The sequence below is a fragment of the Lepidochelys olivacea genome, assembly GCF_965140295.1.
Source record: "Lepidochelys olivacea isolate rLepOli2 genome assembly, chromosome: 11".
NCBI lineage: Eukaryota > Metazoa > Chordata > Testudines > Cheloniidae > Lepidochelys > Lepidochelys olivacea.
The window spans coordinates 8,547,846-8,571,670 of NC_140421.1; the positions used below are offsets into that span (position 1 = coordinate 8,547,846).

General features: G+C 41.2%; 1 protein-coding gene across 3 annotated transcripts in view; it reads left to right on the top strand.

The window, feature by feature from the left end:
• The window catches only part of RALB (RAS like proto-oncogene B), an 80,095-nt gene that overhangs the window by 50,379 nt on the left and 5,891 nt on the right, over positions 1 to 23,825 (top strand). For 2 of the 3 annotated variants that reach the window (XM_084643217.1, XM_084643216.1), the window contains exons 2-4: positions 6,550 to 6,714; positions 7,994 to 8,202; positions 20,223 to 20,400. In XM_084643217.1, the coding sequence (XP_084499343.1) occupies positions 6,601 to 6,714; positions 7,994 to 8,202; positions 20,223 to 20,400 (501 nt within the window). In that variant the 5' untranslated portion in view covers positions 6,550 to 6,600. Of the gene's footprint in view, positions 1 to 6,549; positions 6,715 to 7,993; positions 8,203 to 20,222; positions 20,401 to 23,590; positions 23,615 to 23,825 lie in introns of all 3 variants that reach the window. The other variant, XM_084643218.1, reaches the window with a different exon arrangement.

Sequence of the window (23,825 nt, forward strand, 5' to 3'; positions counted from 1 at the left end):
TCTGCTTGATACCAGCTGCCAACTAGACATTGAGCTGTTGATCACTGCCCGTTGAGCCCGACAATCTAGCCAACTTTCTATCCACCTTATAGTCCATTCTATCCAATCCATACTTTTTTAACTTGCTGGCAAGACTACTGTGGGAGACCATATCAAAAGCTTTGCTAAAGTTAAGATATATGACATCCACCGCTTTCCCCATGTCCACCGAGCCAGTTATCTCATCATAGAAGGCACTCAGGTTGGTCAGGCATGACTTGCCCTTGGTGAATCCATGTTGAGTGTTTCTGATCATCTTCCTCTCTTCGAAGTGCTTCAAAATGGATTCCTTGCGGACATGCTCCATGATTTTGCTGGGGACCAAAGTGAGGCTGACCGGTCTGTAGTTCCCCGGGTTCTCTTTCTTCCCTTTTAAAAATATTTTAAAAATGCTTTTAGTATGTTTGTTTTCACTCTTTAACAAAGCAAAATCTGTTTGTATGATATTAGATTAGAAATTTAACGGTATTGGGGAGAAATTGCACTCATAGCACAAGAGGTTAATGCTAGACTTTGTGATAACCGTGCAGGGTGGGCCATGTGTTAGACTGCTTCAGGCAAAGATCTCTTTAAGCTGTCTACTCTAGGTGTTACTAAAACAAGATTAGTGAACCTAATTCCATAGCAAATGTTTCTTATTAAAACAGAGAACTGGAGGTTTAATTTTCTTTTAGAAAGGAGTTCAAAATCTGCTTTTGCTAATTCTTATGGCCTTAACCTAAAGAATCAAGCAAGTTTTAAAGATGGCAATCCGAAGATCTTGTCTGTAAGTACAAATGTTTCTCGTGAGAGAGGCTGCTGACATTCCCCAACACTTCAACCAAATGATAAAGTGGTTAGAGATTTTGAAACAAAATACTTTGCCCCAGACAAATTAAAGACGGTTGAGGAAAAAACCATTCAGGCTCCTGTCCACTAAAGGATGGCTCCCTGTCGTACAACTTGCAGTGTGCTGTGCAGTCTTTTTTTAACTGACTCTGCACATGTGCTGTCACTGTGTCTGTGGCATTGTGAATTCTGCTAAGCCTTTCAACATTAATCTGCGGTTTGGGATGGACAGTTTATTGAGGGTGTAACAAAATGATGGATTGCATTAAAAAGAGGAAACTGCAAAGCAAACAATGTTTGCTATCTTCTTTGGGAGTAGTTTTCTGCAGAAAGAGCAATGTTCGCACTTTTGTATGTGTTTTTGGTGGTCTAAGCCCTGTGAGGAAGGACCCAGTATTCATATTTGGCTATAAAGAGCCATACATACACTGGTTCCTAATAATTAGCTTTCTTAAGTAACATGCACATAATTGTGTGGGCAGATATATGCACTGTGCAAATGTCTGTGGCAATAAATACATGGATTTTGATTGTAAATAACCAGTTACTCATCTTACTGGCCACTTGTAATCACCCAGTTTACATGCACAGAGTAGGAATCCAATTCTTAAAAGCCTGAGTGTCTTGCTTGAGATGGGCAAGCAAGGACAGTAGGGGTTTAGTTATAGATCTCTATTTATGAAGCTTTAATATGATGTATCTTCCTGGCTCATGCTGCCCTGACTTGAAGCTGCATGTACTGGATTTTGGAGTGTGCATCAGATATGTTGAGAGAATGTATGAAATCCAAAACCTTATTTGACACTTTTCTTAGCATAAATTGCTAAGTTACTTGAGCAAACATTTTAATGAACCCTGCTCTTAAATGATTGAGCATTAAATTTTCATTTAATATTTAAGCAGGGTTGTATTTTTAGTTTTGTGCGGAGAAGAACTCTTCTCTAATGCTGAGCAACTTAAAAAAATGTATATTCCTATAAGGACATAATGTGTGGTACCTTACTGCAGAAATAGCACAAGTGCACTGGCATTTGTCAGTCTCTCGTGTTAGTGATTGTATGTTAAAACTCTGATTAAAAATGAGGCTTTTTTTCTTTAATAAAAGCCACCTTCCTTTCTAGTATCCAGTATTTATCGAAACCCTAATTAACTCCTGTAATTAGGCAAGAGGGAATTCTTTAAGACTACTTCTGTTTGAGTACTTTCAAACAAAGGCCATTGTTTACTGCCCATTCTTTCCTGTTTTCTAGCACACATTGTACAGCTAGCTTCTTTCTTCCTCATATCTAATGTAGGTATATGTAAAAACATCTAAACAAGCCACCACATAATATAAATCCTTTCCCCTACACAAGCCATACAAATGTGGTGTGTAAGAGATTTTCTTCGCATTTGTGACCCTAAGAACTCCTCAGTGCCAACTGGCAAAAAGTTCACTGTTCTGTAACAGTAGCTCCTGGCAGGTGACAAACTCACAACACCCAATACATTTCTTTCATAGTATTTATCCAAAGAGGGTCAAGTGTGAGCTCTAATAAAAGCTTATGTCAAACTGATCCTCATGATCATTGTGAGATGCATGTACGGATAACATTTAAGGAGCTGTGTGATTGATATATATAGGAAAGTATGTTTTAAAGTCTGAATCAAAGCAGAGTTGACAAGGAGGTTTTGACCAGATAAAGGATGTATATTCACCTGTCTGCCTTGGTTCACATGTAAAATAAGCATTGTAAGCCTATTTGCATATGACGTCAGCATGAAGATATGAAGTCAGCAGCTATGTTCCCTGTAAGCTGCGCGGCTGTGCAGCAGCCTATTTAGCACTGCGCAGACACTCAGGGAACCTGCCTGGCTGGGAACTACCGGGGAAGGGGCGGCCCAAACCCAGCCATGGCCTGGACCTGCCGCAGCCAGGGCGCCCCTCCCTCAGCCTGAATCCAGCCCTGACCTGGACCTGCCACAGCCAGGGGAAGATGCGCCTCTCCCAGGGCCCCAACCCTGGAGCTGCTGCTGTGGGAGAGGCACCCCTTCTCCCCTTCCCCTCTCCCTGCACGCCCCCCCAAGCCCAGGTGCTGCTGCAGAGAGAGAGCTGGGGGGAAGTCCTCTCTCCCCATCTCAGCCCTGGGGCAGCCTGCTCCCCAAACCCCTCATCCCTGGCCCCACCCCCAGAGCCTGCACCCCAGCCCTGAGCCCCTCATTCCCAGCCCCACCCCGGAGCCTGAACCCCTCGGCCTCATTCCCACCACATGAATTTTGTTATGTGCACTAATATAAAGGTGATGTGTCACATCACCTCTACATTGGTGCACATAACTAAATTAATTACGCCTGTGTGGGGGGGAAAATTAGAGGGAACGCTGGTCATCACATTGTGGAATAAACTGGGGCGGGGGGTCTCCTTGACCCTAGGGACAAAACAACTAACTCTGGGGATACAATGTGGCAAAAGAACACCTCTCTATGCTTCACTGAGGAAGCAAAAAGAATTTCATGAATGCAGTAAGAGGGATCCCAGCCTTGTTGGTTGGAGACTCTGGGTGATTGCTTTAGGCAAGAAACTATTTTAGACAAAGTTTTTAGCATGTTAAAGTTTTAGATTCTGGGAAACACTTTATACTTTTTTTGGTTTATATGTAAGAATTTGTTCCTATCATTATCCTTATTCACAATCTCTTAAATCTTAGTTTTTGATGACGATCTTACGATTGTTTTCACTATAAATATATCTCAGTGCTGTGATGTTATATTGGAGCTAATCTTCAGTTGACTCAAACAAGCTGGTGTATGCACTGTTCCTTTTGGGACAGCTTACCTTGTAATTTCTGAGAGTGATCAATGGTTAAGGTCTTGACACTGCAGGGGAATGTTTCAAGGCAGCTCAGAGATTGGGGTGCACCTGTTGTTGTCCTGCAAGGCAAAATAAGGGCTGGCAGAGCACAGAGGAGATTGTGTAGGTAGCAAACAGACTGCTGCTGTTGGGAGCTGACACCAAGTGAAACACAAGCAGATTTTCCTTTCGTTGGAGGCAAGGGAGTGTAAAGTCCTGAGTACCCCCAAGGAAATGTCAACGTTTTCATGCAGAGCTGAGCCACTGTTAGCTACTGTGTCCTCCATCAGCTTCTTCTGTTAGTCAATGGCTGTTGATTCCAAATAGCTGTGAATTCACTGACTGTGTCTCAAAATGCCCTGTGTACAGGGTAGGAGGGAGACCAGAAGAGCATGATGGGATAGTAAGTGCCTTGATTCACTTGGCTACATCTTCTCTCCCCCTGAGTCCTGTCTTTGCTGAGTCCTGGGCCTTCCACAAGTTCAGGGGTCTGGCTGTTTGTAAAGATATGCTATTCTGTTTTGAACATGTTGCTGTAAAGACTATGAAAGGAAAATGGTGATGTTGCAGGGTGTCTTCTGCTGGTGAATGGAAACTAAGATGTTTCCCCTAGAACAGACTTCTCTTCCAGTGACTTCATTTCTGTTGTACCAAACAATACCATAACAATACAATGAATAGGATGTTAGTGGAATACACAGTATGGAGTCACTACAAGCTGTCCCATTCTAAAGTGAATATAGAGGTGTCTTCAAGACACTACATGTTGTACAGTTTTATAAGGGAACTGATATACAAACTAATTTTTTAATTAAAAGCAAGACTTATTGTCAGTTTCTTAAACAACGTACAGACAGTTGGCTTTATAGCATGGAATAATGTACCCCTTCTTCTAAGTTTAGAGTTTTTCAGTCTGTCCAGCAATTTAATCACATAGCAGGACATCCCTGAGTGTGTTTTATAACAATGAAAATGCCTTGAAATTTAACAATTAATCTAGATTTCTTATTGCATGAACATAAAGTTTAATAGTCTGTCCCTTTAAATGCTGTTTTGCTGCATGCTGGTCTTATTAGAACTCATTATTCTACAGTCTTGGATATGCCATTCTGAAATTGTTTGGTTAGCGACTTTTATCTGGTTGGAGATTTGTCCCACTTCTTACAAAAGCAGTGTTTCCAAACTTCTCAGAATGAAATTGGCTACACCAGCCTCATTTTGGTGGAGCTACTTTCTGTTGAAATCTCCCTTCTCTGTTAATATTCTTTTCTCCTTCCCTTCTTCCATGGTGTGGCATTGCTTATGTCTTTTGACTTAGGGCCTGGTCCTGCAGCCACTACTCAGTGTGTGATTTCATTGACTTCAAGGATCAAGCCCTTAATTTTAAAGTCCTCATGATAAGGACCCTATTGTCCTTGTATATCTCTATTGCACTGTATATGTCTATTGGACCATGTAAATATTTATTCCATTAACCTGTGGTTCCTAGTTTGGGAGCAGCTTATTCATCCTGGACTCTAAATCAGCATGTCCCTGTCTCCCAAATGGTTCAAAAGTAGAGTCTATCAGAACTGTGATTCTGTCAGCAGACTTATGAGATTCTTACCTCCACAGACTGACAGCCAATGCCAGAAATATCTAGGATTTTCTCTGAGCTGTATCTGCACGCTAACATTGAGCCTACCATCAGGTCCCTGCATTTTCATGAAGTTGATGATGTTGGTTACATCCTGTTTAAGAAAATATAGCCACTAAACCTTATCTCTTCTCCTCCACCTCCCCTCCTTCCCCCCTTCTGGCAACATCTGAGTTAGGAGATAGTGGGGCTTAATTTCTTCCCTTCCTTCCAGCTAGTCTGTGATAGAATAGGATTAATTGAAAGAACATCTGTCACAAGTGAAAGTCCTAAACGTCCAGTTTGCACTACACACAATATGTACTTTGCTTGTAGTTTTGTGTCTAGGGGGTAACTTTTTCCATGTTCAAGTATGGAGGTTTGTTATGGGTTTATTTTAGCCAACCACTTTAGAGGAGGAATGGAAATTGTGATTGACACTTCCTCCTTGGGCTTACAAGAGAGACCTGGGAATGAAGAACTAGACTTGCAACATCAAAGAAGCAAAGAGATTGTCAAAAAGAAAAGGCAGAACTACATAAAACAAATAGTGTTATGTCATAACTAATAGAGATGTTCAGTTAAATGTATTTTTCTGTCTTGTCTGCCAAGACTTGCTATTGATCTTTGTCTGCTTTCAATTTGTCTGTAGGCAATAACAGCAAAAGTAATCCCATTATTTTTAAGGAGATCTAAGGCATAACACTACTGTCAGATTTTAGGTTTTAAGGAGCAAAACATTGAAAAGAAATATTTTAGGAAGGTGTTAATAATGTCATAATGGTATCTTTATAGTTTATTTTAAGCATGATCTTGACCATTCTTCTACCTTTTAGGTGGAAGGGGAAGAGGCAGAAGTCTCCTCTCCACAGAAAATTTCTCATTTGTAGTCCCTGTCCAGAAGATAAGTTTTTTTTGATTAAACTCTTGTGAATTGAGACTTAATCACCACTTCTTGAAAGTTGTTCTTTTCAGACTTCAAGTTTATTTGTTATCAACAGGCCTATAATACTGGTTCCTATTTCTACCAACGCGAACAATAAATGGCAAGAAAACATGCAAACTAATTCAGCCATACCATGTGCAGACTCTTCCAATGTGATTTTTTTTTTTGATTGCTAGAGGTGTTTAACAGTTTTTTTCTCTAACACCAAGGATACTGTTATATTCCATGTACAGACTTACAAAAGATTGTATACTTCACCTATGTGACTACTTCTGTCTTTTTTTCCTGCAGCTCTTAAATTAGTTGTTTGTTGGCACTTGACAACTGTAGATAACCAAGACGATGGCTGCCAGCAAGAACAAGAACCAGAGTTCTATGGCCCTGCACAAAGTAATCATGGTTGGCAGTGGAGGCGTGGGCAAATCAGCACTTACACTTCAGTTCATGTATGATGAGGTAAGAAGAGTTAGCACAGATTGCTTATTACGCTCCATGAATAATTGACAGTCATTCTGCTGGATTTTCCTTGTGCAATCAGTAAAATTATTCTAAAGATGTTTCAGTCCACCACATTGTCTCAAGTGGTGTTGGTGCAGTTAAACTGTGAGGTTTTTTGAGACAAGTTACGATTCAAGTAGAAGTAAACACTCTTATCTATTTTTGAGGCAGATGTTGATGAAGAAACAATGCAAAGAAGATTGCAGGCTTCCTTTATGCTAATTCTTTAGTACTAATATACTGGGCTCAAGCCTGCTTTCAGTTTGCAGATGCATGTCTTGTAAATCAGTTTAAGTTCTGTAGCTAATTTTGCAAGGTCTACTCAGGGAGGCATGTGCATCTGTTAAACGGCAGGATCACAACTTCAATGAATAGGTGAAAAATGCAATCTCTAGTTCTGTTTTAAATAGCCTATGCCCCTTCTCTAGTCACTCTGACAACTGTTTGTGATAATAAGTCATTACAAAGGAAAAAAAACACACTAAAATACACCCAACTAAAAAACCCCAAGAGGTATATCAATGGATGGTCTTTGGAGTCTGTCCTAAAGATCAACAAATGTGGACTATTTTTTACCAAGTTGGCGGAGTAAGTTCCAGAATCAAGCTGCTCTCATAGTAAACATTCTGGTGGCAACTCTTTCTCTTTCTTAATGTGTAGGGACCCCTGCTAGAGCACCTAGACCACAGTTGGTACAAAGATGTGCCTGGAACAGCATGGTTGCCTGGCGCTGAGTATCTGTGTCACTTATGTTTGTGTAGGTCGGAACCAGTACCATAAACCTCACCTAGAATTCATTAGCTGTTTAGTGTAGATTATAGAGCACTGGTGTATGTACTTAAAACAATATGCATCACTTAACAGTTGAGCTAATGTGTTCTGCACCTGCTTCAGCTTCTGAATTGATTTAAGGTGTATCTCCATGCAGAGGGCAGTTCAGCATTCTAACTGAGGTGACAAAGACAATAACAGTCCCAAGGTCTACATCTGAGAGAGAAGGTCAGAACCTCTCTCTCTCTCATAGTTAAAAAATACTAAAGTCATAAAACTGGCATGAAATAGTTGACAATGATTAAAATAAAAAGGTCTTTCAGGAGTATATATACATCGTACAATGGCCATTAAAAGTGGAGAGGAATGTGCTGAAGCAAATATCCAAAGGGAGGAGTGCCACATCTGAAAAAGTCAGGGGTACTGTAGATTATTATTATGATTTCCCCCTTCTTATGTTCCTCAGTTTGTAGAAGACTATGAACCTACGAAGGCTGACAGTTATAGAAAGAAAGTAGTTCTGGATGGGGATGAATTCCAGATAGACATTCTGGATACAGCGGGACAGGAGGATTATGCAGCTATTCGAGACAACTACTTCCGCAGTGGGGAGGGATTTCTCCTCGTCTTCTCAATAACCGAATACGAATCCTTTACAGCAACAGCAGAGTTAAGGTAAGCAGTGTAGTTGGATGGAGGGGGGAAAAAGATTCAATTCCGCAAGCTGCTTTTTGATATTTTACGTGTATTTACATAGATCTGAGTAGGTTTGATAACATGAATATGGAATTGTGTTTGTGTGTTTTGTAGCTCAGTAATGGGTAAAGGATAAAAAGGTAAACTTACTGCTCCTGAGTTGCATAAGCAAACAGAACATGGAGTGTAAGACATCAGAAATCTTGTATCTGAGCTAACCCATTTTCCCTATTTAACTTCAGTTTATATATTAGGACAGTAAGCAACTCTTCACAATTCTTTAATTTTGGTTTGTATAATGCTCATTTTTCCCTGCCAAGTAGCTTGAAAATGTTTTTCTTTTGTCTTCTGTACTAGTTCAGATACTTGCGCAAGTTTTTCACAGCTAGCAGATGGTTCGGTCTCTATTTGCCACTCTTCCCCATTTCCCACATACACACACTACAAAGGAGGTATAGCCATCTCTGATTTCAGTTGTATCCCAAAGGCACGCTGCTGAAAGGAAAGCAAAACAGGCCTAGTAGTCCTTGCACATGTCTCAGCGCCCTGTCTGGGATGATTTAGTTGGGGATTGGTCCTGCTTTGAGCAGGGGTTTGGACTAGATGACCTCCTGAGGTCCCTTCCAACCTTGATATTCTGTGATTGTAACAGCTTGCATGAAATGCCAGTGGCCTTGTCAAGAGGTTGAGCTGGCTCCCATGCTGGGATAGGCTCGCTCAGAGGCATTGGTGCCTGGCACTTTTTCCACAAACTGTAGTGCTGTAGACTCTGAAGAAGGGGCTTTCCTTGAGGAGTCCATCCAAGGCAAGAGGTCAGCCATAGTATCATTCCCAGGAAGAACTCTTCATGCCCCTTTCAAGCATTTTTTCCATTCTTCCTTCAAACAACACTCCTTCAGACTCTTAACTCTCTCACCCCCATGCATCCATGGTAGCCCTCCTAACTCCTCCCTATCCACTGTCTCTGGTTTTCGGTACTTGTCTCTCCCTCTCCAAACAATCAGCTACTCTTATCCTTCAGTGTTCAAGTCATTGACATCTTATGCATCCCTCTTAGTCTATCTGCTTGTTTTCTTGCCCTGGCTTGCTTGCAAGTCCATTAACAAGCAGTGAATTCAAGCAAGTTCCTCTGATCCATGGACCTGCAAAATATACATAAACATTGACACTCTGTACCTCAAAATGTATTCACCACTGTGATATGATTATGATATGTTTTGAACAATGCATGCCTTGTGAGGTATCATTTAAGAAGTCTTGATCTATTCAACATTAATATCCTGTTGAATTATATGCACTATCATTGTATGTGAAGTTATGAAATATTACTATATATTTGTTACTGAAATATGTGGTAAGTGGGAAACACCCACAGCCAGCCATTCAGTGGCAACAACAGAGCAATTAACGCTGACAAAACAGATTTACATTAAGATTGGCTAGACAGGCACTGATGGCCCATTAAGGAGAATCCAACTCTCCCAGTGGCCCTCTCAGAGACTCCTCAGAGGGTACTTACACAATGGAGGCAGCCTTACCCCTGTGACACAACAAGGATCTTTCTAGCAGCTGGAAGAAAGTATAAAAGAGGGACAGTGACCTCACCACGTGGCCTCTCTCCTCCCCATGTCAACATCTGGAAGATCATTTGGAAGACACAGACTGTGAACTGGGGAGATCGGTCCTAGGCTTAGAAGAGGATTCAGGCTGTGTATTAAGAACTGTAAACTGCCTGGAACATCTTGTGGGTTGAGAAAAACTGTTTGATTCAGATCTTAGGCTATGTTTACACCGACATTTTAAAGTGCAAAATGTCCCTTTTTTGTGCTAAAACTGTGGAAGCCTCTACACTTGTAAATGACTTTTTGCGGTGAAACTCAGAAGTTTTACCGCAAAAGAAAACCACCTTCACGAGAGGCATGCAGTTCTTTCCGCTGTTCTTTTTGCACTGTTGTGAAAGTGAAGACACCTTCTACCTGTGTAAACACCTTTTGGCCTCCAGAGGATATCCCACAGTTCCAAAAGTAACCACTCCGGCTAGCATCTCCACAGCTCTGACGCCAGGTAAATGGCTGTCCGCCCTTCCCCCCGTAAACCCCTGGAAGTTTGAAACTCCCTTTCCCTTTGCTTGTAGATGTGATGGGGAAAGTAGCCAGATAGCAGGGGATTTAAAAAAAAAAATGCCGCAAAAGAAACAGGGAAGTAATGGGGCTGCTGGGACATGAAGTAGTGCATCACGGGGCACTGAGCAGGGACCCAGAATGCCTTCTGCTCACCCTTCCCACAAGACCTGTCGAGAGAGCTGCACTGTGGGGTAGCTGCCCTGCAGCACTGCTCTCATCGGTGATGGAAGTGCTGCTATTGTAAACACTCTCTCTGACGCCTGAGGAATTGAGTACCCAAACCACCGCTTTTCTTTCACCGGTTCCCTATCACCGGTGAAACTTACAGTGCAAAACCTCTGCAGGTATAGACATACCCTTACTCAGTCTGATAAATTTAGGATTTAGAATGCAATTTTATTTTTATTTCTTATGTAACCAATTTTGACCTCTGTGCCTAACACTTATTATCACTTAAAATCAATCTGTAGTTAATACACTTATTTTAATGTTTTATCCTTACCGGTGAGTTTGTCTAAGCTTCTTGTCTAAACTGCTCAGATTACAAAGGCTGGGTGCATGTTCACTATTCTTTGATGAAGTGGCGAACTAATTAATCATCTTGTATTGCTCAAGAGAACATCTTGAGCAGTGCAAGATGGTACATTACTAGAGTGCAAGAACATAGAATGGCCATACTGGGTCAAACCAAAGATCCATCTAGCCCAGTATCCTGTCTTCCGACAGTGGCCAATGCCACGTGCCCCAGAGGGAATGAACAGAACAGGTAATCATCAAGTGATCCATTGCCTGTTGCCCACTCCCAGCTTCTGACAAACAGATTGGAGGGAATTGGCTAGAATCTTCCTGTATATTATTCATGAGTGACTTAGAGAGCATTCATGCAACTCAGCTGGGTGTGTGTAGGCCCTCTTTCTACTACATCTGCCTATCCTATTAACAGTCTACAGATACTCATCTTTGACAGTTTATGTGCCACAGTAATTACACAGTTAATCTTCATTCTGACACTTCATTTTACTCTGAAAATTCTCACTGTCTTGATCTAAAGTCCTGTTAATAGGTCATTTTGTTTCAACTAGTGTCCATCATCCCTGAATCACTCATGGTCCAAGCATCCAGCCAAAGTAATCACTCCACCCCTGGAGTGCTGAGTTGAGAAGAGGGCACCCAGACCATACCATAGATCTGTGAACTTTCTTGTGTTCCCATCCTGGGGTGTGCTGTGCAGGCCCAGAAGATCACTATCAAAGAGGAGGCCATGATTATTGAACATGTCCATGGACAGTCCAGTTCAGCTGTTATCAACTGTATTAATGACAATACAGTAGGATTTACCCTTACAGCCTGACAGTTGTGTGCATGAGCCTGAAGAAGAGGTCTGGCAGAGAAAGATACCAGCTATATTATAATCTTGGCAATAATTAGTTTCACGAGAGTACTTGAAGACTTGGAGAGCCTTCTCTCTTGGGTGGATAAGGGAAAGGTAGACTTTTGGCCCTAGTATCCTGGAATATTTTCAGGCTGGGCTAACTGTACCAACTAAACCAAAGTCACAGAATTCAGAGAAAAGGTAAATTCAATACCTAATCGGATACTGAGGTTTTTGAAAGCCATGGAGATCTGAGCCCATGAGGGCAACACCATCTTCTGCCCTTGTTCCTGCTTGGGACTTCGATCTTGGTGTTCAGTACTCTTGCACCCCTTCCAGCTGAGCCTAGGAGAAGGATTATGTTCCATTATTATTATTACAGAATTTGTTTTTCATCACAAAATGATTGGCCAGAAGGCTTGAAGAGCGAAAGGTGCTCTTAGAGAGAGAGCTTTATATGATTTTCCATAAGGATGAAGTTTGTTCTTAAGAACCTTTCCAGACGTCACTCCAAGGATGATATCTGTTTTCCATTGTAGAATGGAAAGTTGCCCTGCCCACTTTCTGTCCAGTCCCCAGAAACTGCAAAGGAGCATAGATCTAGTTGCTTGGATGCCTACATGGCACTAGGAGCTCACCTAAAAAGAGTGGCAAAACTTGGCTTTTAGAGACTGTTCCTCATATGCTAAGGACCAAGAAAAAGCCAAGCAGATTCCAAAATGGGATAAAGAATTGATTTGGGGCCGAAGAAGCACTTGAGAAATGGAAAGCATGTTTGACCCAGTGGATTCATTGGGGGTTGGGTTCGGGTGGAAAGAAGGAATGGGAATATTTGGGTCTAAGTTGTTGGCTAATGTTCATGAACAAAAGTGGTCCACCAAGTCGTCTTCTCAACGAGCAGATGGACGACTAAGATGGGCGATCTCTATCTGAAACACAAGCATCTGGACTGGTGTAGATCATCTGAGAGTGGCTGCAAATCCCAAAATGTTCCTATTTAACATAGATAATTTTGTCTTGTGTAGCAACATACTGTATGGCAAAACCTTTTAGTCTTTGCATAAGAAACACTGATGCCAGCATTGCTTTAAGGTGTGTGGACCCGTTATTTCTTCTGAGGCTTGCAGAAGTTGGAGTGTCACTTAAATATTCCTAACTGAGAAGGAAAACAAAAAGTCTGTTTTCTAGTTTGGAGCTAGTAATTTACGCTTCTTGGTCTGAAACCTTGACAGTGCTCCTTGGTAAATTTTTGCTAGAGAATTGGTCAGTTCATTTTTTCTTGTTGGTAAAAATGATCTTTTAAATGCTTCAGCTGTTAGTATTTTTGCTTCGCCTTTAAAATGCCTGTAGTATATTTTGATATTGATCTGACCTTTGTCTTCCATTGGAACATCACTTCCAGAGTTTCTCTCTTTTATTGAACATCTTCAATTTATAGTCTTAACATCAGATATTTTGAAATGACAAAAGCTTCGATTGCTGAGCCAGGAAATAGAACAGAATCTTATTTTTTGGTTCTCTCAAATAGTTGCTTAAAAATAACTGCCTACAGCTCAAAGTAGTATTTCTGCAGCAAATAAGACAGCTGAAAACCAATACTTATATTGTGTATAATAAAAAAGCCTTGTGGATAACAATATTAACAATCTGTAATGGGAATTGTGTACATATATGCAATAAAGTACCAATAACTTGGAATATAATACAGGACCCTTTGATTCTTAACAATGAATAAAAATATTTGAGAACTACAGAAATACTGAATCTGCTCTCTGAGGTCAGGTCTACGCTAGAAACTTACACTGGTGTAACATCTACACCTTGCTCAGGGGCTTAAAAAAAATCCACACCCCTGAGCAACATAGTTACTCTGATCTAACCCCTGGTGTAGACAGCACTATATCAACAGGAGAGCTTGTCCTGTTGACATAGCTACTGCCTCTTGCAGAGGTGGATTAACTACCCCAACAGGAGAAGCTCTCCCATTGGCATATTGGTGTCTTCACTAAAGCAGTGCAGCTGCGCCATTGTACACGTAGACAAGCCCTGAATAAAACCTCAAATGTAGCCCCTCACAAAGCGTGCCATCCTACTGTGATTTTTTTGCAGTTGTTGCATCAACAGTCCAGTATAAAGAAAGAAATCAAAACACTAGCCCTGCATCCAGTTAGTAGTAAAACTCTTGTGCATTCTGATGACAAACAAGGAAATTTGACTACCTCATCAACCTATGATAAAAATGGGGCTCTTTGGGTTTTTTTTTTTCATTTTTAATTTTTTTTGTTTAATCTGTCCTTTCCCCTGTGTTTCCTGGGGAAAGAGAAATGGATGCTTTAAACTTGGAATTAATCCATATTCAGGAGAACCTACAACCCCGTACCCTCCTGCTTTTCAAGTTAGAAGGAAGATGCCCAGCAATGAGATGGATACCTTGAGGGAACTTAAATGATTCATCTATCCAGACAGCATTCAGCGTTGTTGGAATTCTGCTTCAGGGAAGTCTCCAAGTGGAGTTGCTGTCATTCAGATTTGCTTATGGTCCTTTCTTTAATGAGCTCTGAGGCAGGAAAGACAATTGGTTCTTTTTTTCTGTTACAGCTCTTTCCAGTTGTTCCTTGTACTTGCTCCATGACCCAGCACTTTGGGAACATTATTCAGGCAGTGCGTTAGGGGATAGGTAAAATTTTGACAAGCTCCTTAGGTGCAACAGAGAGACCTCCCCATCCGACTGAAGATTCTGCAGTTTTGGAGGAGATGCATCCAGGCTTCGTCTCAGCCAGAGAAAGGGCTGCTTTATTGTGGAGTCTTGGGGATAGGATTACGGGTAAACAACAGGGTTGGAGATAAGAGACAAGACCCAGAGACAACATGTTCTATCAAATGTGATCGGGAAACCCATTAATTTCAATAGGAGTTGAATAAGGCAGATTATGAATTTAGCTAATGGTAGTGTGTGTTTGGGCTGGTAACTGAAAGATTCTGATACCTCCCTGTGCCCGCAAGGGCTGGGGGGGGAAGATACCAGCAAAAGGAGGACACTCAGGCCTAAGAATAGTAAACTATGCTTTATTGAAGGAAGGAAGAACTTACGCTCTAATCTGTGCGGGGAGCCCCTAGGACGTGCGGAGGGGCTGCAGGGGACTCTGGTCGTTCAGGACAGCTGACCAGGCAGGACTCCGCCAGGGGGGAGTCCTCTGCGGCGCTATATTCTCCGCGCTTACATGGGGTCAACAGCTGGCTACATTCTTATATGTACGATTTATGCTTATTATATAAACTGTCTCGTTCACAGGCAAAATATGCTGAGCTATGCTACAATGTCTTTTGGCAGGGTCTGTCGGACAAAATTCATATAAACTGCCTGCATCCTCCGCTTACATCCAGTCACATCAGTCCACCACTTAGCTCCTCACCAATCTTCCGCAACCTTGCCCTACACTCCCTCAATTTGAAAATATGGGAGTTTTCCCCTTTCACCATTGAAAAGAAGGATTACCTACCCATCTCATTGGACAAAACACTAATTTAAATCTTAAGCTGACAATCACTTCTTTAATCTTTTGAGTTTTTGAAAATTGTATAGAAAAGCACTGACATGACAAAATTCATGTAAATGATTATTAGATTTTCTGTGATCAGATTCTTTATCATAGCTGTATTTCAAGTCAGGCTAGAAATCCTGCTGATATTCAGATTTTGATAGTTAATATGTATATTTGCTGTTTTGTCATTTTACCTGCCTGTGCGACTCTGAAAAGCTAACTGTTAGTATCTTGTGATTCTAATAGCTGGTTGTGTTCAAGTGCATAATTTTTCAGTTTTGTATAACGTGCACTTGAAGTGACCTTAATTGGAGCATCTGTTAAATACAATCAGCTATTAATGGGAAATAAACTGCAAGCAGCTACTTGTACTAGCTTCTCTGCCTAATCTTGATAGATGAGATATTGTATTAATTTGATTGCATGAAAAAACACAGTTGTGGGTGTTCATTATATATTGCTTCATCACATAATGAAAAGATATGAAAAATGAACTAAAAAGAACTGTACACTTCATTTCTTAGAAGACTAAAGAAACTACAAGTTGACTCCAGCATATGCTGCTAACACAAGATTTTCTAGTTTTGGCAGGAACTCATAACTTTCACTAGCTTCCTCGATGTTTAGACAATACCTTTGAAAATTATGCTGCTTGCTATTGTCTTAAACTCTTATTTTTATTGATTAAAAAGGTTGTTTTTCTTAAAGTAAATCAACTTGAAGGGGTAATAAAAGATGCCTTCAGTTATCGAACTGTAACCTTCCAAACTTATTTCATTGAGCCTTAAAGTGTTCTAGTCAGTCTTTTAGTAGAAGCAAACATACTTCCTTGTGGAGGAAGGGACATCTTTGTGGTTAGATCACAGGTCCTGGAGCCAGGGAGCAGGGTTTTGCTTTGTGTCAATGTGACCTTCCACAAATCTTTGAACTTTTCCCTCCCTCTGTTTTCCCTTCTGTAAAATGGAGATACTACTCCCCAATTTAGAGGGATATGTACCTATTTATAAAGCCCTCTGAGATCCTCCAGAGGAAGGTGCTATAGAAATGTAAAATGGTATTTTTTTTCTTAAGTTTAATTTATTTTCCATTTGTGGAGTATGGATAAATAAAAATATACATTAGATGTCTGACAGATCTTATTAATACTATCACAGCTTTTCTGTTTAGCACTTGTCTGTACAGAGACCGTGCACGGCAAGCTTGGGTGTAAATCTGCAGCGCTCTAGTCTGCTGCGCACTGAGTTGCTGTGTGGAAGAGCCCTTAGATTTATCAACCAAATGAGTTTATCACCATAAATATTTATCAACCATAAATATATGGTACAAGACTTTTGTTTCAAAGGCCATTTGTACTCCACTATAGAAGCTCTCCTTTACTGGAGTCAGATGAAGAAACAGATATGGTGTTCAGCCACACACCGCAAAATGTAACCTTTTCCAAGTGTTGCTTCCTGTGCATATTCCACATGTGGGGGTACACATGTGCACCATGAAACTTGAGCCTGGGAATTCTTGCAAATAGTGTCCATTGGTCCACTCCTGTGCTCTGGATCTCCTTGTGCTCATTACCGAGCGTATGTAAGGAGGTGCGGATTGACTGCCTCTCCAGTTCCTTCTTGCCATCGCATGTGCTGAGTCGGAATCCTCTGTGTCTGGAGTTATCCCTGTATATTTACAGAGATGAAAACAATAATTGTATATGGTTTTAGTGTTTCATAGTGTTTTTATAGCATCTGCAGAGTTAGCTTAGTTTCTCCACCCCAGGGACCATCTCTGTCCACAATGACTGCCTAGAATCCCAGGATTTAAACACTGCATCTCCTGTCCTCACTCCTTCTCAGTCAACAATGACACCAGTGCTGCCTTTACTGCCTTGGGGAGGTGCATATCCCTGCAAAGTGCAATATTTGTCACTCCTTCTCACCCCAGACCCAAGAGGGATGAGAGCTCTGACTAAGAAAATACATCATGGAGAAAGCCGGAAGACCCTCTTGTATACTGGCCGCAATCCTCTAGCAGCATGTCTGTGAGCACAAGCTCTGGAGCAGAGGCCAGAGGAGACAAAGACCCATTACCTCTGGCTTCTCTTGAGAGTAAGGAACACTCTCATAGACACAAAAACTGATTCCCCTTTAAGTCTGCTTCCAAGAGAAGGTTTCCCCCTCTGATGCCGTCCAAGTTGGGTGAGTCTTCACATACAAGCTCCAAGGACTTAGGTCTACCTAGCCCTCCTGACCACAGAAAGAAAGCAGAGAGCATGTAGGAGCAAAGCTCCAACAGTTCCGGCCCCCATACTAACACCAGTGCTGACTAGGATTTCTAGCAAGGCAAAGGATCAGCATCCACCATTGCCAGCCAAAAGCTCCAGGAAGGACACTCTCTAATGATACTGATCTGGCCCCATAAGGATCTGCAAGGATCTGCCAACAACTAAGTTATTGTGGCACAGAATCTGGCATAACCAATAACCGGGACCCCTCATAATCTGGGACAGACTGAGACATATACTACCCCAAAGGATATCTTCCCCTTCCCAGACCCACAGTCTCCTTTACTTTCAGACCCAGTTCTTCTGACGAATGTTCTAACCCCAGAAGAGGATACTGCTGGAAGGAGGAGGATCTTCTCACCCACCTTCTCTCTCTAATGTTTGGATAATGTAGATAACGACTGTCTTCTATATAAACAAACAGGGTGGGGCAAGGCTCCTCCCACTGTACATGGGGTGGTCAACTTATGGAATTGGTGTATCCGAAATCACTGTAATGTACCTACCTGGTGCTCAGAACTCACAGGTGCTCAAACACTTTTCCAGCAATCCATGGGTGGGATTTACACAATTCAGTGCTGGGCAGCATTTTCCCTCAGTTGGGAACACCATCTTGGGAGCTGTTCGCCTCCCAGAAAAACAAGAAGCTCAATGTATGTTGTACCAGAGCAGTTCAAGGTCTGGACTCCAGGAGCGATGCCCTTCTCCTGTTCTGGACAGGCCACATGAGATACGCCTTCCCTCCAATCCCACTATTACCCTAGATTCTATAGAAGATTTGTCAAAACAAAACTCAAGTCATTCTCATCTGACTCAATTAGCCCAGACAATTCTGGTTTCTGGACCCTCCTACAAATTTCAACCCAGCAGCCTGTCAGCATTCAGTCCTTCCCGGAACTGCTAATTTAGGAGGCTGGCAGGATCACACATCCCAACCTGGACTCCCTTCACCTCATGCCTGGGTATTTGGATGGGTGTCAGACCTAGAGCGTTCATGTTCAGAGGCCATTCAAACTATTCTTAATCACAGCAGGAAAGATTCTATCAGAAAACGTTAACTAGTCCAATGGAGGCATTTCTCTGCCTGGGCGCCTCATTTATCAGGACTAGCAGGTATTCCTGCTACCTTAGACTTACCTCCTGACTCTCAAGACATCAGATCTTTCTAGTAGCTCTCTGTAGGGCCACCTAGCAGCAATCAGTGTGTTCCACCTTCTGGTAGATGGCTATTCTGTTGTTCACCCAGTAACAACCAGTTTTGTAAGTGGTCTGACTAGGACCTTCCCACTAGTAGCAAAGTAAACACCACAGTGAGACCTTAATCTTCGTATTTTCAATATTACGGGGCCACCTTTTGAACCATTCGCCATGTGCTCAATGTCTCATTTGTCCATGAAGGTCATCTTCCTGGTTGCCGTTACGTTGGCCAGGAAGGTGGGTGAAGGAAAAGCCTTTGTGGCAGACTCGCCATATGCTACATTTCATAAAGAGAAGGTATCCCTTCACTCGACCCAAAGTTCATCGCAGAGGTATCTTCCACGTTCTACATAAGCCAATCAATTCACTTACTGTGCACTTATTCACTCCAGGTTCTTTCCGGAGTCTCCTGCCCCCAGCAAGAAGAGGAAACTACACTCTGTTGACGTCTGAAGGTAGAATGGCAATGCTCATCTAAGAATGAAACCATTTAGAAAATCACCCAGACTGTTTGTCGCTATAGTGGAGCAAGCAAGGGGACAAGCAATATGTGCTCAGCCTCTCTAAGTGGATGCTTGGCTATATACTCCTTTGCTATCCGTTAGTGTATTTCCCTCCCCCGGATGGGGTGAGGGCCTATTCTGCTAGAGCACTGGCAACCTCAGTAGCATCTCTTCAGGAAGTGCCTATGCTGGACACTTTGTAAGATGGCAACCTGGAGCACTATCTGTATTTTCATGAAGCGCTATGCTTCAGTCCAAGTCTCTTCTGTCAACACAGCCTTTGGAATTGCAGTGTTTGATCTATACCACCTGCATCCTCAAATCCCCCCCCCCCACCACCCCCATTTGATCACTGCTTGACATTCACCCATATGTGGAATGCACACAGGGACTAGAACTCAAAGTAGTAATGGAAGTTACTTATCTGTAACAAGATTCTTTGAGATGTGTTGTCCCTATCTGAATTCTGCTACCTGACCACCTTCCCCTCTGGTTTGCCTCATGACTGGATTTGTGGTAGAGAAGGAAGTAGAGATGCGGTCAATCTGCATCTCCCCTTACACCCTTGGTACTGAGCAGAAGACAATCCAGGGCACAGGCACGGACAAACAGACAATACTTGCAAGAATTTCCAGTCTCAGTCATGGAGTGCACATGCATATCCCGCATATGGAATACACATTGGGATCACATATCTGAAAGAAATTCCAGTTACAAGTAACCTACCTCCATTTCCTGTAACTTACAATTTGGGTTCCTATCTTCATTGGGCAGTACCGGCTCTGAGCTTGCAATGTTACCACTCTAAATTTGGAATCGTTTACCCATTAGTGATGGCATGAGGCCATCCTGAAATGGCTTTTTCGAAGTACAATATGATACTCCTTGGCACAGTGTGAAGGCTGCTTGCTTATTCCTGGTGTCAAGTGCTTTATTTTTGATGCTCTCAGGAAGCTAACTCAGCTGTTCTGTTTTTAATATCTGATGAATTAGGGAACAGATCCTGCGTGTGAAGGCTGAAGAGGACAAAATCCCGTTGCTTGTGGTGGGAAATAAATCTGACCTGGAAGAGCGGAGGCAGGTGCCTGTGGAGGAGGCCAGAAGTAAAGCAGAGGAGTGGGGTGTGCAGTATGTAGAAACTTCTGCCAAAACTAGAGCAAATGTAGATAAGGTAAGGCAACTAGCTTACATTTTTACAGTAGTAGAATCGCAGTCTTTCAGTACTGAGAATGACTGACTAATTCTTACTACTTTCTGGGACAGGCACAGTTCATGGTTGGGTTTTTGTTCCTCTTACCATAGTCTACACTTGTAATGTTTGAATGTTTCAGTTAATGAATACCTTGCAAATTAAAGCAAACATTTGGTTTTGGTTGCTGTCTATGTAACATGTCAAGAAAATCCCATTAACTTACTTTATATAGATACAAGTGTGGTGAGCCCTTATACAATGGCAAATTTTCAGATGATGGTTTGAAGTATAGTAGATTTATTAGCTCTGAGAATTCACTGAAGTGCAGGGTTTCATTTAAATTATAGCTTGAAATGCTTAGTAATGATGTATACTAACTGTAGTTCAGCCCATCATAAAACAATTAAAATGAGGATAATTTCAGCACTTCTGAAGTTTGGTTCTTCCCTCTTTTGTCTCCTCAACTCACATGTGGTGCAGCTGATATTTTGTTAAATATCTGCCAGAACACTTTCAAACTCTCAGTTCTTTACTTTCTGATCACTGAGACTATCTGCAGTTTCTGAAAAATATACATTTTTTTACTGCATACCTATCTTGTAACGTGATTCCCCATGCCCTCCATACCTGCCTTTCCTAAGACTCTGTATTCTCCAGCTTGATGTCACTTGTCGCGTTTTTGGATTGAAATTGCTTTTCAGTTTCTGAACAGATGGATTCTCATAACCCTTCTAGCAAGTGGACGTACATATGTGCTTCCTGAAGTGTCTTAGATATCAGGGTTCTCTTCCTTTTTCTGTGGAGAATATGAAAATACACCCTCTTACACATCCACAGAAGATGACTTGGGGTGAACGTTTTGAAGCTTCACTATATCTGAAGGCTAGTTTTGACTTTTATGCTCAGTAAAGTGTTTCCTGTTCAGTCTGTTAGAAAGTCCAGATAAATCATGAGGCATATTCACTGTGGCAATGTCTGTACTGCAGCTTTTTAGACTAAATTAACATTCCCATCCAAATACATATACACTCACTAGGAAATGTTGTCAGGTTTCTTGATGAGCAAGCTAAAATAATCCATATCTTCCTACTTTGGTTTGACAGTGGTCTAGTTATCAAGGCAGCAGCACAGTTAGAGCATGGGAAAGCAAGCCAAGAGATCTGGATTCTAAGACCAGCTCTGACTTGCAGCATGACCTGTGTGTCTCAGTTTTCTAATCTGTAAAATGAGAGAGTTAATATCGCAGATTTTAAGTGGTTTGGGTCAGAGACTCATCTGTTTGGAAAGTGCCTAGCACACTGCACTTGCCTTGTAAATTCACCCTGGATCTTGATTTTTAAGTCTTAACTTTCGGCATTTGTATAGCCTGAAAATAGGCATGTATTGGCCATATTACTTGTTACTACACTCTATTGTTACTATACTCTCTCTACATGGAAACTGTCTGTGCAGACAACCCAAATCCATTCAAATTAGGGGCACTCCTGCAGCGGCAATGGCTTAAATTTAAACAGTTTTATATTTGCCACATAAAGAACATCTTTGAAATGTGTCAGCGGCAACACATGTGCAAGTTAGGAATCAGTAGGTCTTATTTTACATCTCCTTGTCTGAAGCAGTGTGAAGCATTTTCTTCTTTTTTTAAGGGATGACCTTATACTTGTGCTTTCCAAATGCAGTATCTGAAGGCCTTGTTTTTGCTGTGTCTCAATTACTTTGTTCCTTGTCTATTAAATCCAATAATATATCTGCTTCTTGGGGAACTACAAGAGCTAGCTGTCACACAAATCTTAACTCTGAAGGATTAAAAGGATTATTCCAATAGACTTCTATAATCCTGAGAATTCCATTTTCCTAGCTATAAACTATAGACTAGTCATAGACCAGGTTTTAACAGTTCAGCTGGTATTTTTATTGTCCATCTAAACATTGAAATTGAGTAAAATTACACTTTATTAAAAATCATATTCTTGTGTCTAGAATTTTTAGTACACAGTGTAGGGGGAAAAAACAAGTTTGACCCTGGCAGTCTTTTAAAATGTTGTTGTTTTTTCCCTTCTGTGTTCTGATTTTTAGTTGAGGAAAGAGGTTTTTTTCCAGATACCATATGGGCTTAGGGCAGTGGTTCACAAACTTTAACAACCTGTGAACACCTTTCACTAAAATGTCAAGTCTTGTGAACCCCCTCCTAAAAATGAATATTTCCAGGGATTTTCTCCTTTACCTGAGTATAAATTATAAAAGCAGTGGTCTGGGGAATATAAAATTTGTTTTTATGACATACTTATTACACACTATTATTAATTATTATTTATCATTACAGTATTTTTATTACATTATGAAAACGGCAACACTTTTCCAAGATCTCACTTTCGTAGCTTGTATCACTTTGAATAAGCCTGTTATAAGACAAGGCTTCTATGTTTCATCAAGGAGTATCAGATGTGGAACATCATGAAGGCATTTAAGAAGCTAACTCAAAGAGTTCCTCCTACACAAGCATTCAGGTCTTGAGCAGTCCAGGCAAACAACGCGCGTTACAACAGAACTTAAACTTGTTCTTCATAATAACTTTAAAAACAATACTAGCTGCCTATTTTATTGTAAAAACAGCAAAAAATATCCACCTCCCTTTCCATTTCTTATAAGGAGTTTTGAAGTTTAAATCTCCTCAGTGTGATAGATATGCTTGCTTTGATCTGCTTAGCTCTTGGAAGTCCAGGGGCTCCGGGCTTCTGGTCCCTTGCTGCCCAGTGTCCCTAGGGACAGCTCTGTCCACCATTAGGGAATTTTTTCCCGAGAACCCCCTGTAACATTTCATAAACCCCAGTTTGGGAACCACTGGTTTAGGGGTTGGGAGAAGTGGATTCTACTTGACCATGTGACCTTTGCTTGTTCTCTTAAATTCTCTGCACCTAAGTTCTTCCCTCCATAAAATAAGGTTAATATTTCCTGGTGATGTTGTATTAATTCATTAATGTGTTGAAGGAGCTATACCAAGGCTTTTATTGTCTCCTGGTTTCATTTTTCATGAGTTAATTGTAAACATTCTCCTATGATTAGTATAAATCTCATAGATCCCTATAAAAACTGTGCATGCCACTGCATATTGCTTTGCTACAATTAATAGTGAAACTCATTAAAAAAGGCTTTTATCATTTTGAAACAGGCTGCCGAATGACTTAGTAGCTAGGTAAGTCCTTCTCCCTTCCCCTGATTCATGTACTGCATAAACACAGGTGGTGAATTTGTAGCATTGGGATCTATGTTTAGACTACTCATTTTTTATTTTATTAGGTGCTTTGTTCTTGTGTTACATTTTTGTTTGCCAAATACTCTAGTTTATGCATCAATATACCAATTTATTTTCTGCTGGCTGAACTGTTGTTTTAATCTCCCATATG